This window comes from Notothenia coriiceps, unplaced genomic scaffold, assembly GCF_000735185.1.
Source record: "Notothenia coriiceps isolate Sejong01 unplaced genomic scaffold, NC01 NC01_scaffold00030700, whole genome shotgun sequence".
NCBI lineage: Eukaryota > Metazoa > Chordata > Actinopteri > Perciformes > Nototheniidae > Notothenia > Notothenia coriiceps.
Window position 1 is genome coordinate 62,288 of NW_011363401.1, and position 16,379 is coordinate 78,666.

General features: G+C 38.6%; 1 protein-coding gene across 1 annotated transcript in view; it reads left to right on the top strand.

Moving 5' to 3' along the window:
- LOC104959667 (NADP-dependent malic enzyme, mitochondrial-like) overlaps positions 1–4,199 on the top strand; it is a 55,456-nt gene extending 51,257 nt beyond the window's left edge. Inside the window, exons 10-14 of the mRNA XM_010787568.1 lie at positions 902–1,007; positions 1,360–1,502; positions 2,154–2,327; positions 3,369–3,467; positions 3,587–4,199. Of these exons, the coding sequence (XP_010785870.1) occupies positions 902–1,007; positions 1,360–1,502; positions 2,154–2,327; positions 3,369–3,467; positions 3,587–3,754 (690 nt within the window). The 3' untranslated portion in view covers positions 3,755–4,199. The remainder of the gene's footprint in view (positions 1–901; positions 1,008–1,359; positions 1,503–2,153; positions 2,328–3,368; positions 3,468–3,586) is intronic.
- The last annotated feature ends 12,180 nt before the right edge of the window (positions 4,200–16,379 follow it).

Below are 16,379 nucleotides of genomic sequence, written 5' to 3' on the forward strand. Positions count from 1 at the left end.
CACAACTCCATGGAAACCTTTGATCTCTGGGCTTACACCAGGCTTACACACACAGGTGTTTGTAAACATTCATTCACTACTACTTACATTTCATATCTAACTCCTTCAGCCTACTTCCAGCTACATAAACCATTCAACTATTAACTAATTCAGCTATATCAGGACATTGAGGATATACATTTAGTTGTTTATACCTTTTTTAAACCGTTTCTTTTAAGTATTAAGCTTCTTCACTATTTTTCCTACTCTTCCAGTTTAACATTTCAATTTCAAGTTTTCAACAAAGTCATTGCAATGCATTTGAGCTGTAACAATTTGATTCAAATCATTTCACTTTTCTGCATTTCTCCGCTAAGTTCAGCAACACACTTACTTGGTTATTGTAGCTAAAAGCAGCTACAGAGAACATTCAACTAATAACATATTCAACTTTTTCTGCATTTTCAGCTAAATTCAGCAACAAATGTACACAGTTTACAGCATCCACACGCATTTTCAGCAGGAAATGCATTTTCTAGTTTATAACAAAGGTTTTGTCCTTGGAATCACAGCAAAAGGCTCCTATACTAACATCTGCTAAACATCTGTTTTTTCTACCATATCCACATTATTCATCCCACTTTCCTACTTCTCATCCTCTGTACTTAATTCCAATCTTTATCACTGCCCCCTCAACTCCACCAATACCACTCTCTGTCCTTTTCATCCTTTCTCTGTACTTCATATTCATTACATTTGACCTTCTGTTTTCTCACTGATTTCCAACTCGGGATCCTTTTGCTCAGAGGAACACTTTGAAGAAATATTTAATTCCTTCAGCAATTAAAGTGTCAATGATTTTCCACATATCGTTTCATGCCTTTAATGTCCTCCTCTTCAAACTTCCTCTCCAAATCCGCAGGGCCGGGACAGCCTGACTCATGAGAAGGAGAGGTTTGCTCATGAGCACCCACAGATGAGGAAACTGGAGGATGTTGTTCATGAAATGAAACCCACAGCCATCATTGGTAAAAAAAAGAAAAGAAATTAAAACAATAACAAGCATTAGATGTTTTCAAAAGACAGACAGATCGCAAGTTTGAAGCTATATGTTGAGCATATTGTCAGAATGGTTTTTGATAGATGACATTGATGGATTGGATGCAAGAAAGGACAGTTAGCAGCATTTTAGGTGGCTTAAGGAGTCTGTTTCTCCTAAATTGGGGGCGTGCTAACTGCCTTCTACTGTAGCTAATACACTTACTATGGATAGGTATCTCATACAACCAACTTTTAAAACATTCCAAAATAAGGGAAAGCTCTGAGAGAAGCAGACTGAATTAGAATGCATTGCTCATGTCTAACTGCTTCCTGTCTCAGGTGTGGCAGCTATTGCTGGAGCCTTCACTGAGCAGATCATCGCAGACATGGCTTCCTTCAATGAGCGGCCAATCATCTTCGCCCTCAGTAACCCGACCAGCAAAGCTGAATGCACTGCTGAGCAGTGTTACACCATCACACAGGTACTCCCTCAAGACTTTCTTCATGGCAGTAATAGTAGTCAATTTATCGCCTACTTATTAATAATCCATTAAGCAATAAAGTCAAAGTTATTTTCTTGCAATAATGGCTGAAAGTGTTGTAGATTTCCCGCTTTTCTCTGTTTTATTTTATATTGAAATGGAAATCATTGAGTTTTGGACAAACAAAACACCTAAAGACTTCACCGTGGATTTTAAGAAACTGGGATGGACATTTTAGCTATTTTCTGACATTTTACAGACCAAACGATTAATCTATTAATCTAGATAATATTCTGAAATGTTATTGATATAGAAAACAATTGCTAGTTGCGACCCTGAATACATACTGTAGCTATAAATTGTTTCATTGCTAGTGAATATGTGAAACAAGCTATTAATATTACCCAGAGGGGCCAAGGCTTTTCCTTTTCCCATTAGTGAAAGTAATTAATGGCTCCATAATTAAACGGGTTCCCCTTCGCCCATTTTACAGTTCTCCACTTGGTTTCATGACAATTTGTTCAGTATTTTTGTTCTGTAATCCTGCTAACAAACAGATAACAAACCCAGCTGAAAACATTATCAATGGTTATAATATTAAAATGTATTTTAAAATAAATACATACATTGCCATCACTCACTTTCCTGTAGGGGCGGGGCATCTTTGCCAGTGGCAGCCCATTTGACCCCATCACCCTGTCTGATGGGAGGACGTTCTACCCTGGTCAGGGAAACAACGCCTACATCTTCCCCGGTGTGGGCCTGGGGGTCATCGCCTGCGCCGTCCGACATATTACTGAGGAGATCTTCCTCACTTCAGCAGAGGTAACGCACTGACATAAACAGTTCATTTAAACCTTTTCAAATCTTTGATATCTTTTTTAAATAAATGCATGTATTTGTATAATCAATTGTGTAATATAATTACTCATGATGTCACCGGACCTATACTTTGCACTCCACTGGTATTTAATGAATGCCTGGAGCCTTTCATGGTATATGGTATTATTGACAGTGACCGAAATATTTAGAAGTTGTACAAAGGTAGCAATACCAGACTGTAAAATAATAACTTTACAAAAAAAGTCCTGCATTTAATGTAGGTATTGATTTCAATAGTTTGTTGTAGAAGGATAGGAATGGATAGTATACAGGCAGGCTGGGTTTGTACTACTGATTTTAATAATGTAGTTGGTCATGGTGAATCTATTTTTAGGGTGGGGGTTAGGGTTAAGATATAACAGTGGTGCATATTATATAAGCTCATCAGGTTTGATATAAAACTTGTAACTGTAGCTGTATATAAATGAAAGTGTAATATTTGTCTCTGAAATTGAGTTGGTTGAAAGTTATTTCAGTCCGATGGCACATTTGTTTGACTTTTACGGATATGAATAAGGGCTCAAGTCTTTTAACACTGAGTTAACTGCATGACATTGAAAACTGAAACTATAAAGAATAGGCGTTTATCAGGAAAACGGGCCATTAGACAAATCGGCTTTTGGTCCAATGGGTCTTTTTTTTTTTCTTCTTTTTTTTTCTTTTGGGCATTGGAATAAAGACGTGACTACTTTAAGGCTTAGTTAACTGTATAACATATACAAAGAGAGAGACAGAGATTGGTGGTGTAAACTGGATGGGCGTTTGTCAGAAAAATGGGCCATTTACATTTTTAATATCATATACACAACGACAGTGTAGTTTTGCTGTATAAAATACGTATATCCAGAGAGAGAAAGAGATCGGTGGTGTCAACTGTGAAAAATGGGCCATAATAGACTTTCGGTCCTTTGGGAAATGTTCCTGATTATTTGGGTTTGGAAGAATTCTACTGTAAACCTGAGCTGTGTGTTTACCATTAAACAGGCTCTGGCTGACCTGGTGACAGAGAAGGACCTGGCAGAGGGACGGTTGTATCCTCCTCTCAGCTCCATCAGGGAGGTCTCTCTCAAACTAGCTGTCAAGGTGAGAGCTCAGTGCACACACAACAAAGACCAGATGTACCTCACAAGCTGTAAGAGTCTAATTGTATAGTGAATTGTGAAACAGATAATACTTAAATCCTCAAAATGTTTGCATTACAGATCATCGAGTATGCCTATAAGCACAACATGGCAACACTTTACCCGGAGCCATCCAACAAGAAAGCATACGTGCACTCACTCACCTACAGCACTGATTATGATGAGTTTGCTGTGGCCTCGTACAGCTGGCCGGAGGACAGTATGGCTATGCAGTCATGCAAACTGTAATGCACTGGACAACAGAATGAGGCCAGGGGGTGTAGGGTAACTACTGAATGCAACATAATCACAAGACATGATGTTGGGATAGGAGCAAGGGTGTGCGTAGAATTTTCTCAATGATATATTTCTGTGAAATGAATGGTGGCAACACATAGAGGTAGCCTATGCTTTATGTCTGTGATGTCTGCCTATGGTAGTTTGAAAATACATTTTAACAAACAGTTAATTCAAAAATTGCTGAAATTAAGAAAGCTTATAAAATGTGAAAAGAAAGCCGTTTGCCGAACTTGTGAAATATTGCACTTGTGGCTGTTATCACATTACATTCTATGATAATATATCTGGGGAAAGACCTAGTTAGTTAGTTTTACTGTAAAAAGCAGTGACTTCATGATTGTCAGCTATAATCCAAAAACGTTTTATCAAATTAAAATGGTTTTGATTAATGTTTCACATGTCTGGTCACTTCATTTCTGCTAAGAAGACAATGATGCGTTTGAGCATAAGGCTTGGATATAAATGGGTACTTCTAATTGAGTTTCTCACAGAAATACTGTGAACAAAAGTTTTTATAACGACAGACACACTGTAGTATTTTCATCAGTGCAAGACAGAATGTTTAAACTGTCCATTTACTCTCATGGTGACATCAACTCCCTTGGTTAATGGCAAACATTGGAAGTTTCTCAATGTCGAGTATGCTGCAGAGCCACTATTTCAAGTATACTACGTCATCGAGTGGCGCCGAAGGACTGTTTAAATGCATGTTAAATAACCAGCATTCAGCTACTACTTGAAATAGTGGCTCTGCAGAAAGTATACTCGACATTGAGAAACGGCCATTGTCTCTTGGTTTGTTATTAAAAAAACATCAAAACGCTCTGCAGGGTGGTTGTGAAATGCAGCTTGTGGTACTCTGGCTGCCTCTAGTGGCCAATGTCAGTGAATAAGAATCCTATTATCAAACTCAGAAGTATCAGAAGTACTTTCTCTCCAGAGGGATTAGATTTATTTTGGACTGGTATTCGTTATTTCAATTAAAAAAATCTTGCATTAATTACGAATATTCAAATAAACAGAGAAGTTGAAGTGCAAATGTGTACATTATACAAAAAAATGAACCACAGAACAAGTGATGTGTGCATGCAAGCCACACAGAAAGCAGCGGCTAAATCAAACTGCTTCCTGATCCAATAGTGTATTTTGTCTGTCCGCTGTCTGTTTTTAAACTGAGGATGATTTTTCATTACTCAATCGATCAGAGGCCAGACAGTCATACCCGAGGCCTTTGGCTGGCCCGCAGCCCAGCCCAGTCTGAAATCAATAGAGAAGCAAGCAGACCAGTCAGCGTTGAGCGCTCAGCGTCCCGCCCCAGGCAGGGTTTGGAGAGACAAACATTTGTTTTGCTTCTTGCTTCACTCTCCCTTTTAATTCAGCCCTGGGCAACAGCCACTCTGACATGATGATCAATATGTCTCATTGTCAGCACCATGCAGTCGGCAGCCTATAGGCCATCAATAGTGTATCAGTACTCAAATACATACAAGGACTTATATTAAAATATAAAGAATGGATTGTGTACCAGCCCAGGTATCATTGGTTATTGTTTTTTTTAAAGATATACACTCTCACAGCCCTGTCAAATGAACTTGAGTATACAATCAACAACATCACCAGTCATGATCCAAATGTATTTCTTTGAGCCAACTGTTTTAATAGGATGATATTTAATACTTTTAGTGGTATCCTTCTATGTAATTGAACTGTTAAGATGGTTTGGTCAAGTTTGCATTAGTGTCAGATGTTATATTCTAACAAAATATATGACTTGAGCTAGGTAGCTTAGCCATGTATCAGTTACTTTTAGACAGCTGTATGAACTGCTAATTTAGTCATCTTTTTCTACCAATAATGCTAAAATGTCACTGTTTTTATCTGTTTCTCAAGTCTATTTTACCATTCATCCTATACTTATAGCTAGCATTTCACCATTTATCCTGTACAGCTGACTAAATAGAAGATTTTTCCTTTCCTTTTAACTGAACAAGTTAATTTCTTTAGCTATCTGTTTTAGCTTAATATCGTACACTTTGGAATCTCTGCTTGCTAGCTTTTTCACACTCGCATTCACAATATGTGACATCAGGTGATATACATGATATACTTTAATTTGAGTACTATTAATTTATTTTCAAATTAGTTGAGCTACTTATTTCCCGAGGCACATGTATCTGGTTGGGAATAAGTATTTATGCTACTTTGCTAAAGCTAACTTTCAGTAAATCTGTAATACGGGAGAAAATAGGTTTCCCTTTAAACCTAATTGAGGATTCAGTTTGGAACCTTATGTTGTAGGAGACGGGGCTGTTATCTTATCCCCTATCTCTCTCTCTCTCCCCCCTCGCCCTTCGGCCCTCCAAGGCACCTTGCTGGTCGCAGCCAAGCCGGTGACTGGCAGCTGTAACCCGACATCACTTTGACCTTGTTTACAGTCTCACATGTAATGGCACCTTGCTGAGACCTTGTGATCAGTGCCAATCAGTAAACCCCCCGAGGGACTATCGCCTGTCTACCCATCCTCCCTGTCGCCTGTCTGGCATTAAGCCCAAAAAACACTTTCCCATCTGCCCCGGCAGGCGGCCACCATCACACTCTTAGCATGTCCTGCTTGCATTTCTGTGTCACGTCAGCATAGTTCAGACAGCATCATTTAATTTCCTCTCAGGACCCATCCTTTGATCATTTTATTTATGTCCTTTAACAATATATTTCATTTGTATTTCACTTAGAATAAATATTGCAGATATACTGATTTAAGTACTCTGCTGACTATTATTTGTAATTCCTTCTTCTTTAATGAATATCTGTCACTTGTAGTGGCTGTAATGTGCAGGTTTGTGAAGAAGAGCAACATCCTAAAGGACCAGCAGAGGATGCTCTAACATATAGTTTAAGCAGACATCAGTGAAATGCACTATATGGTAACATTTGTGAAAAATAATGATTTGAATGCACACATTTGTCTATTATTATCCCTCCACGCAATTGGTTCCTTCTGTAGTTCTGCCGCTACCTTCATCGCTAATGTATTGATATAATGACACAAGATAATTACTCTAAAAGCAAAAATACGCCCAACTATAAATCAATGCATTTACTCAAATTAAATACATCTCAATATACATATAATAGTTCAGACTCTTGTATTATTCCTGGTCTTTGAATTACTAGGTCATTATATCCTGCATATAGCCCGAGATGATGAAGGGTAAATTGGACAAAACGTATGTGATATTATAGTGTTCTATAATCGGCTAATGGGTTAAATTATGCTACAGTATGGTAACATTACTTTCTTGTAATTTTGAATATCTGTTGCATAGAGAATCAGACTCAAAGGCAAGAATAAATATCTGATGAAGTGAAGGATAAAGCTTTAGTAACATTGGATACTCATGAATTTAAAGATCTCCTTGGAAAAACAAGACATTTTAGACTAAAAACAACAATGTTGTGCGTAACATTTACAGAGGCTTTGTCATATCTTATTCTTGAATATAGGTTTCCAAATTTTAAACCAAGACATTGTTTATACTGCGACTTCACTTATTAGGACTACGACTATGTAATGTATTTTATCTTTGATATTTTGAGATGGTTGAAAAAAGGACAAGGCATCTTTGTCCCAGGCTTGGATTCAAACCTGGGACTCTACGGTCACCTTGAACAGCCACTCTGCTTTACAGGTGCTTTTAGTTCTGCTATTATTTTATACTTAATGTTAATATTCTACTCGCCACTGTGTGCATGTGTCTCCTGCAGTTGCGTCATTCACACTTCAGCTGCCTTGAGAACCTGCAACGGTAATTTACCTTGATCCGTGTCGCCAACTATGTCATGTTAGTCTTTAAATTTGAAGAAGTCTGGCCTTGAAAGTCCTTGAATTAAGTAAGTCTGTTATTGTTCCTGATTTATTTTTATTTTTTTACAACCTTTAGAAAACGTGCCATTTAGAGTAGCATGGTGTGGCACATCTTTAAAGTATTGAATTGTGCTTGAGCCTATTATGAGCTTCTGCCATGACCTTTGCTTTGACATTCTATGGAGACAACACAGTGCCAAAAATGCAGGATCGGTAACCCAACAAATATAATTAATTGAACTTTTTCCTTAATTTTTTTCAACATATTTGTCTATTATGAGTACTAAACCTTCTCTGCTGTACATACACAAGTTTTGGTTCTATTCATTGTGTGAGACAACACAAGTTGCTACACCAAGTGACCTTTATTTCTCAGCGAATGCAGTGCCCTGCCTGGCTGGTGGTGGACTGAATGAGGACAATTATCAAGAAAGCACCTCAGCCTCATAGCGTTCTGCTGTTGCCGTGAATGATTCTGTGAGTAATTCAAGGAGACGCCTCCGTTTCGCAGACAGTTTGTGAGGCCTGCACGTCGCACAGGTTTTAGCCTGAGAGGCCGTGGTGGGCGCAGGTTTAAGACAGCCTGTTGTTTCTCGGGCGGGTACCATGCGCAGATACCAAGCAGGAGCGCCAATGCCTTGACAACTTTTCCATAATTAGATGAAGCCTTGCACTCAGCGTGGGGATCCTTGCGTTAAAATCTAACGTGACATGTGTGATCACGACCCAAAGTCTTGTTTAATTAATTTGTCTTGCAACACAGGGCGCAAAGACATAATTCCCTGCAGCGATCATCACTGAAAAACACGATGTTGTACCAAATTAGGCCACTTTGTAACATGTGTAAGCAAGTGTGTGTACATTTGCTGAGTTGAACCTTTATTTCAGGCACGATTCAACAAGTGACGTGTTCAAATATTTGTGTTTTAAGACAAGGATGTTCCGATATCTATTAATTTAAGAATAAAGACATTTGATATAATTAAGCCTATTTTAGTTACATCACAATGCCTTTAGCTGTTGAGCATGTCTTTGCCGCCTTTTGAATGTCGGCACATGCTAGCCAGGCTTGTGCTTATTATTCTGCTGCGAGCTCCAGATGGATCAACACATGCTGAAAATATTACAAGCAAGACATTTGCATGTGACCTAAATCGCTCATTCCTGCTCCACCATGCAAAAACAAGTCAGTCCAAATACATTATTTAAATACCCTGGATCAGAACAGTTGCACTCAACAAAAAATGTTCCCACATTAAGATTAGTAGATTTGTGTTTATCAGTGCAAAGTGCATGTCAACTCAATACTAGTAGCCTACACTGAGTTCAAATGTTTCCCACCTTCTATATTTTGGGATATGTTGGTTCGCATTTGAAAATGAAAGCCACTGATAATGGGGATGGAAAATTAGTATAGCTTTCAGTTTATTGTGGGACATTATTATTCTACTTTTTAAAAGTTGTACTCATTGTTCATCAGCCTAAATGTACCCACATGTCAGGTAGCATTAAGACATACACAAAGTAAAAAGCCTTTAATGAAGGCATGGTTCAAGTGTGATTTTTTTATATGATGTGTGTTTACAGTATATAACTTGTATTGTGTGTGATAATTGGATGATCTTAAAGTATAATCCAAAAAAAAATAGAATAGATTGAGGGACAAAGAAAGGTAGTGAGCCTGAGAAAACTGAGGCGTGCCATTGTTTGAAATCACATTTAACATGCATGCATTTGAACATATTAACATGCATGTATCTGTGACAAAGGCAGTGGCTATTGTCTATGGATCTTTATTAATTCTGTAATTGCTTGCTGCCAGTGTGTTTTTTTCTGCCAAGTTTTGGGAACATCAAAGCCTTTTCCATCTCTTTTTTTAAACCAGATAACCTATTAAGTTAGCATGCATATTGCATGTGGAGCTCAATAAGTTGCCTAATTAATTGTGAGAGGCAACAACAGCTTCTGGTTGTGCGTATGGAAAGTATTTTGTCCCTCTTAGCTTGTGGGGTTATGGTGCGTGTTCGTCCTGCCGTGTTCAGTGTGTGTGTTGCTGATTATAAATGAGGACAGAGGGATGTGTGTGATGGTAATGCAGCCTGCAGTGCTCTCCTGCCCATTAATAACCGGGTTCCCTTTGATGTGGCCACGATGAGCAAGGTGGCCCCTTTTTTATGCATCAGTTGCGGCATGTAAATCTGCCTTCTGTGTTATCTCCTTAACTGCTCAAGGGTCCACCTGAGTTTGTCCACCTGACAGATAAATGAAAGAACCTGTATTTCATCTTTTTGATCAATATGTCACAGTGCCCTTCACAGCATCACACACTGTTCTGACAATCTGCCGCAAAGGTTGAACAGAATGAATACCGCAAACATCGTGTCTCCATCGTGACGGGAGGTTTGAGGTCAGTTCCTCTTGTTTGGAAAATAGAAAGTGTTGATTGTTATAGGTGTACTTGAGTGATTTGGTATGTGCTGCCATAAAGTTGTGGCACTTACAAGAGATGGATTAAAAAAAAAGAAGGATTTTCACATTTGAAGCAGCAGAGACCAAGATATTCAAAATTGTAGTGGCAGGCGTAAAGCACCAAGGAATCCTACATTTCCCATAATGCAGCTTGGTGGGGACTATGCCTGGTAGATCTCACCATAACATTTGTTTTAATCTCAACCCCAAACTAGCTCTAGTGAGTTTACTGCATTCGGAACTCTTTTCTATCGTCCACCAAAAATGTGTCTCTAGACAATGACAATGAAGTTCCACATAACACATGTGTTACTTGTACGTGTCAAGTAACTAAACTCTTTTTTTCTTTTAACACTTATTTTCCTTTATTTATTTAACCAGGTAAAGACTCATTGAGATTAAAGTCTCTTTTCCAAGAGTGACCTGGCCAAGAAGGGCAGCATGAACAAAGTTACAACAGATAAAACACAGACAATACAGGTAGACAAATACAGCTGTAAAGCACAAATAAAATGGCACATTAGCCAGTCAATATGTAAATATGCAACTTCTATGGTCATCATCATTATAAATATAATGGAATCAAATGACTGTTGTTTAATGTGAATGCAGCAGGCAGACTTTAAGGAAACTATAAATGTGCCATAAGCTATCCTGGTCAGCAACAACCTGCAGAGAAAAATGAACAACTAGCTAGTTATCGTAGAGAGCTTTAAAAGACCAGACATTTGCTTTGACAAAACCAGGCAAAGAATTACGAAAGGATTAAATGATGGCCACAAACATAACTCCAAATAAATTCAAAAATTAATATGGGCTTGATCTGTACATTAGCAATTGTTTGCCAACATGTTAAATGTACATGGCTGCACCCAACCGGCAATTTTTTTTATAAACATTTAATTTGAAATGTCAACAGTTATTCATTTTAGACCACAGCGAAACAATCCAAAACAACAGATAGATAGGCCTACACTCCAGTGGAAGATACAGGATAGCTTTGATGTTTGTTTGGAATTCTAATTATCGCAACAACAAAAAAGTACAATACCTCGCAAACACACAACCCTTGCTTGGAAACAACTTTTATACCTGAAAGGTTGTTTTAAAATAGTAATCTGTTGTGCTGGTCATTGAATGTCTCACAGGCCTGTATGGAGAGCACCTGATCAGGCTCTTGACCTTGTGTTGAATGCTCCCTGTGCTTTCCTCCACTCCAAACCAAAATCTCCCCGCAAACATTCAGTAGTTCAGGTCAGATTATTCCATAAAAAATGTGATGTGATGTGAACGGATCCTCCAACGGAGGACAACACTGGCTGATTGTTTGTGGCTCTGTCTTAATAAAATCATACGCTGTGAGTGTACAAGTGTATCCGTCTTATGCTGGCTGCATAGATAGCTCATTATCTATTGTCGGCAGGAACAATAGCCTGGAGGCCAGGCCACGATGGCCCAACAGCCTCGAGCACAATACCTGTAAACAGCGAGTAACGTAATTGAAAACAGCCATCACCATGTTGTCTCACAATAACAACGCTGATGAATAGGCTTTAAAAAAAGCTTTCTATGTTGAAAGGTGGGAGTGTATTCCAAATGGAAGGTTGCATAATTGAAAATACAAAATGTAACCTTACTCATGTTTTTTTGACGGGTTCTCAAACTGCAGGTGCTCTTATCAGTACTATTTTCACAGTGGAGGTGGTTTTGATGGACTAAAATTAGAAAATATTGACCCAATTCAATTTGGATAACTGTACATTCATGATAAGACATGTTGCCAACATAAACTACAGAAATAGATGGCCAACAGCATTGATTTTCTAGCTTTTAAAATGTTATGCTTGGGCTCACTAATGCATTTAACCCTCATGATGATTGGTACCAATGTGCCCCTCATATGTGCCTCCAGGCACTGAAATCAGAGATATAATCGTCCTGTATGTTCTAAATGAGGGCTATACGTCCTTTAAATGACATATACGAGTGTGGAAACATCCTTCATGTAGGTCAGGAAGTCTACATCCATCCATCACCTCCACCAGGATCTTCCACAAAACAAGAGAGATGTAGGAAATCTAAAAAAAGAGCTTTGTGTTACTCATGCTTGACTGCATGTGGTCTAAGTAACAGTAATCCAATCAGATAAAAGACTAGTCAACATACAAGTTTTGCCGGATATCTCAGCCGCTGCATGCCCACCACAAATTCACTAGTTCCCTGTCAACTTGTTGGCTTCCATTATGCTGAACTCTGACGTTGTGGACCTAATTCTTTTGACACTGTTCTTTAAGTGGGTTTTACGATTAGGCTCAGATATTTGCCTCTGTTTCCACTCATGCGCAATAAAGTGCCTCAGCCATATCACTCTCCCCCTTTCTGTATCCACATATCTTTGGTTTCTTTTTAGTCAAGTAGCTGTTTTGCTTGTTGACATTTGTCATTGTCTGTACACTTACAAGGGAATCCAAAAGGAGTGGATTGCATCTTCTGATAGCACAAACTTTTCACCAAAAATGCATATTCCGTGATTATAAATATATGAAAATCGCAGAGGATTCCAAAGTGGTTTTGGTCTTGGCAGCACAGTTGGGGTGCATTTCACCCTTTGCAGGTGCTTTGAGAATTATATAGATTGTTTTAATCTTATTTTATATGTTGCTACTCTACAGTTGTAAAATGAAGGTTAGTATATCTCCTTCTCTGCTACCTACATTTTGAAATGCAAAACTAAACCCCTTAGAATCATCCCTTTTAATGAAGATATTCTCTGTTCTATTTGTCTTTTCCTTTATGTCACATGCTAAACATGTCACCGGCATACATCACACTCCCTTTTTTAAAAGAGATATTGGCAAGAAAGCAGCATAAAACATAAAAGTCATGGTTCAATGAGATAATTGATAAATGTATTCCGAGAAGTTATGCAGCAGTCGTTAGCCTTTTTAGCCAACCTACTTACTACCTTGTAATGCTTATGTGTTTTATTCTCCTTAAGCCAAGAAAGATATTATCAGTTGTATTGCATTTATTTTAAATGATAAAAGGCCTCTTCAGAACTCGAACATTACTTGTCAGGTTTTTACTCACTGTGAGAGCTGGTTCTGGAAGCTAATGAATCAGTCTGACGTTAGTGGATATGTCCTTTTTGGGGAAATGTATGTTCCACAAATCAAGACAAATTCCTCTCAGATACTGTATATAGATAATGGTAATTACTAGCTAGCTAGTTGTGATTCAATCTCCTAGGACAGTTTTTTTTAAGTCCTACGTGCCTGCACTATTACACACTCTGCCCGTACACTCATTGCGCGTCACTGGAGTCGTCCGCAATAGCAATAGCTAGCTTGAAAGCTACGAGTACTCACAAAAGCCATGTTAATTGTTAACTTTATGTCAACGATATTTTTGCACTTAAAATAGTATGTTTTGAGGGGAGTAGGTTTGGTTCTGAAATGATGGGCAGCTGTCAGTGATGCCAACTTGGCTACATTTCTAACCCTAACCCTAGATACTACCGTACTCTTGTTAGCTTCCAACCCTTGCTTTGACCAAACAAAAGTGTTTATTTACCAAATCTCATTTCAAATTGAGGTAATTTGAAATCCCCTGCAACACAGCCAGGTCCTTGATACGTTTCTCTGTCTCTCTATTCTGTCCCTCTTTGTCTATTTCTGTCTTACTCTCTAAATCATTTACCCTTCCTATGCTGACCAGCCTCGCTTCGGCCAAAGATCCGCTTTTGGAAGCCTACAGCGATACTCTCCAGATGTTCTTTAGTTCAAATCTGTGTCCACAGTAAACGGGGAGGCGCCACCATGTGACCAACCTGTCTCTGACCCTGCTGGTCTTTCTGGGTCGGTCAGCCTCTCTCTCGCTGCTGTTTCAGTTCCCTGAGGGCACCGAGGCTGGTCAGTGAAGCCACATGACCGCAGGCTATGGGTAAACTCAGGCAGGTCTGGGCCCAGAGGTGCCGCCTCAGATTTGCAGTTAGTTGGTCTGAAGGGCCTCTGTGATGGGCCTGGATGTGATTGAATCCGAGTAGCACTAATCCACTGGGCTGGTTGGGGCGGGTTGGGACTCTGGTGTCCCATTAAGTTTGGCCTGGAGGATCATAAGGTTAAGTTTTTAAGAGTATGGACTAGCCTTGGGTAATATGATCTGAAGGTCCATGGCGAAGATACTCGTAAGATTACTAGGGAAGAGAAGAGCTATTAGGCTATCAAAGTGACAGCGGGGGGGGGGGGTCTTAAGCGATTAAAGTACTCTTAAGACCTGTAAATACTAGAAACATCATTTAAACAAACCTCCACCTTTTGGACTGATAATTAATTTAAACAGTGAGGTGTTAACAGAAAGACCCTTAGCCCACCCTAGGGTAATAAAACACTATGTATAGCGTTATGTAAACTTGCACAATAACAAGGTCCTGTGTTAGAGAATTGGCCTTTTGTCCAATGTGGTGTGTGTATGTTCTCCTTGTTATAGGGTAATACCCTAGTGTGTACATGCTCAGCAAAAGGTACCAGTCCTTCTTTGAAACTGTTACAAATTATTGTTAATGAGTATAAAAGCTACATGTACTAAAATATATATTTGAAAAAAAAGGGCTATTCTTTGTCTTTATTATATTGTTGTATTGTACATTAGTGTTGCAGTTTACTGGTCTTCTAAGGCCTATACTGCACACATACTTTCTCTGGGTTTTGGTATTTTGTCTTCAAGCAAACCACATTTTAGTTAACTGAAAACTCACCTTTTGTTATACTCCATTATACGATTTTCTAAAACTTTATTTTCAAAGTTTACATGTAGACTTTGAATACAGATCTTTTTGATTATAACTTTATCTCCTTTGTGAGGCGACACATAGGGAGGTCACTGCCTATTCTCGAACGCTCTCCCTACACACGCTCTGCCACCAACGTACCGGTGTGTGTGTGCGAAGCCCAACCTGCTCACTGGCCTTGACAGCGCTTCAATTGTGATTTTGCCTTTTCATTTGGACAAAGACTTTTTTTTAAAACAGGGCTCCATAGACCATAGAATGTTTATGTCGAGGACAGGATTCTTTTGAGAAAAAGCCAGTGTACATTGGTCATTGGTCATTGTGAAGTTTAGAGGCCCTATTATGCTTTTGGGGGTTTTCTCTATCCTGTAGTGTAGTGTTATATATGTTATAGGGGTTTTTGTGCATGTAAATGGTCTAAAATCCCAAAGTTTCCTCCAGACGGAGTTTCTCTCCCACACACTCCCCCCCTGCCTGAAATGCCTCCATTGGACTCCTTTGTTTACTACAAAGCGACATCATTTAACATTTGTGCTGCTATTGGCTAGAGCTCCAACACATTGTACGTGACAGGCTAAGGGGCGGGACATTTTGGACACATCTCTAAGCTGTTGACCTATCACAACTCAGCCGACCAGCTAACCAATCAGAGCAGACGGGGCTCTGGTTTCAGACAGAGGGTGAAATGAGGCAGAACATTAAAGCATGTCAACGTAAAATGCTTTTTTTCTGAATTTAAACCAATGCATGATTAGAAGAGCTGTAACTCTTTTGATAAGATACGATAGTCCTTTATTATTCCCAGTTCAGAAATGCAGGTGTCAAGGCAGCAACTGCGATAAGAGGGAAGAACAGGATAGGACAGATAAAGTTCACAAAAGGATAAAAATAATTAAATAAGCAATTGTAAACAAAATTACAACTAATTGTAGCCAGCAAATATGGAAAGTGAATGAAAAAACAAAACCGTATTTTAGCAGTTAACCTTTTATTTGATAATTGACTTTGGATCTTATTTTAATTTTTTTATTAGCAAATAACAATATGCCCAAAGTACTTGTGTAGTGTATATTTTAAGCAAAGTAACATTAAGATAAGAGGTCATTAAGAAGTACTTTATTGATCCCAAATTGGGAAATGTTTGAGATCAATAAAGGTTTTGGATAGTAACACTTCTTCTTACACTCAAGTACTATTGAGAAATGTTGTATCAAAATAAAAAAAGATATACATTATTGCAGAAATCAAGCCTGGATATCCCAAAACACATTAACCATGTACAGTATATCAGATGTCCTGCCTAGATACATATTATGGTAAGTAAGCAGATACATTTATTTTTGTTAAATAAACTGGCCCTATTTAATACAAACTGTCCTTGGTTCAAACAACATAGGTCATAATGGGGACAAACACATTTTAAATGCAATTTCTTGCAACTCATCTTTCCA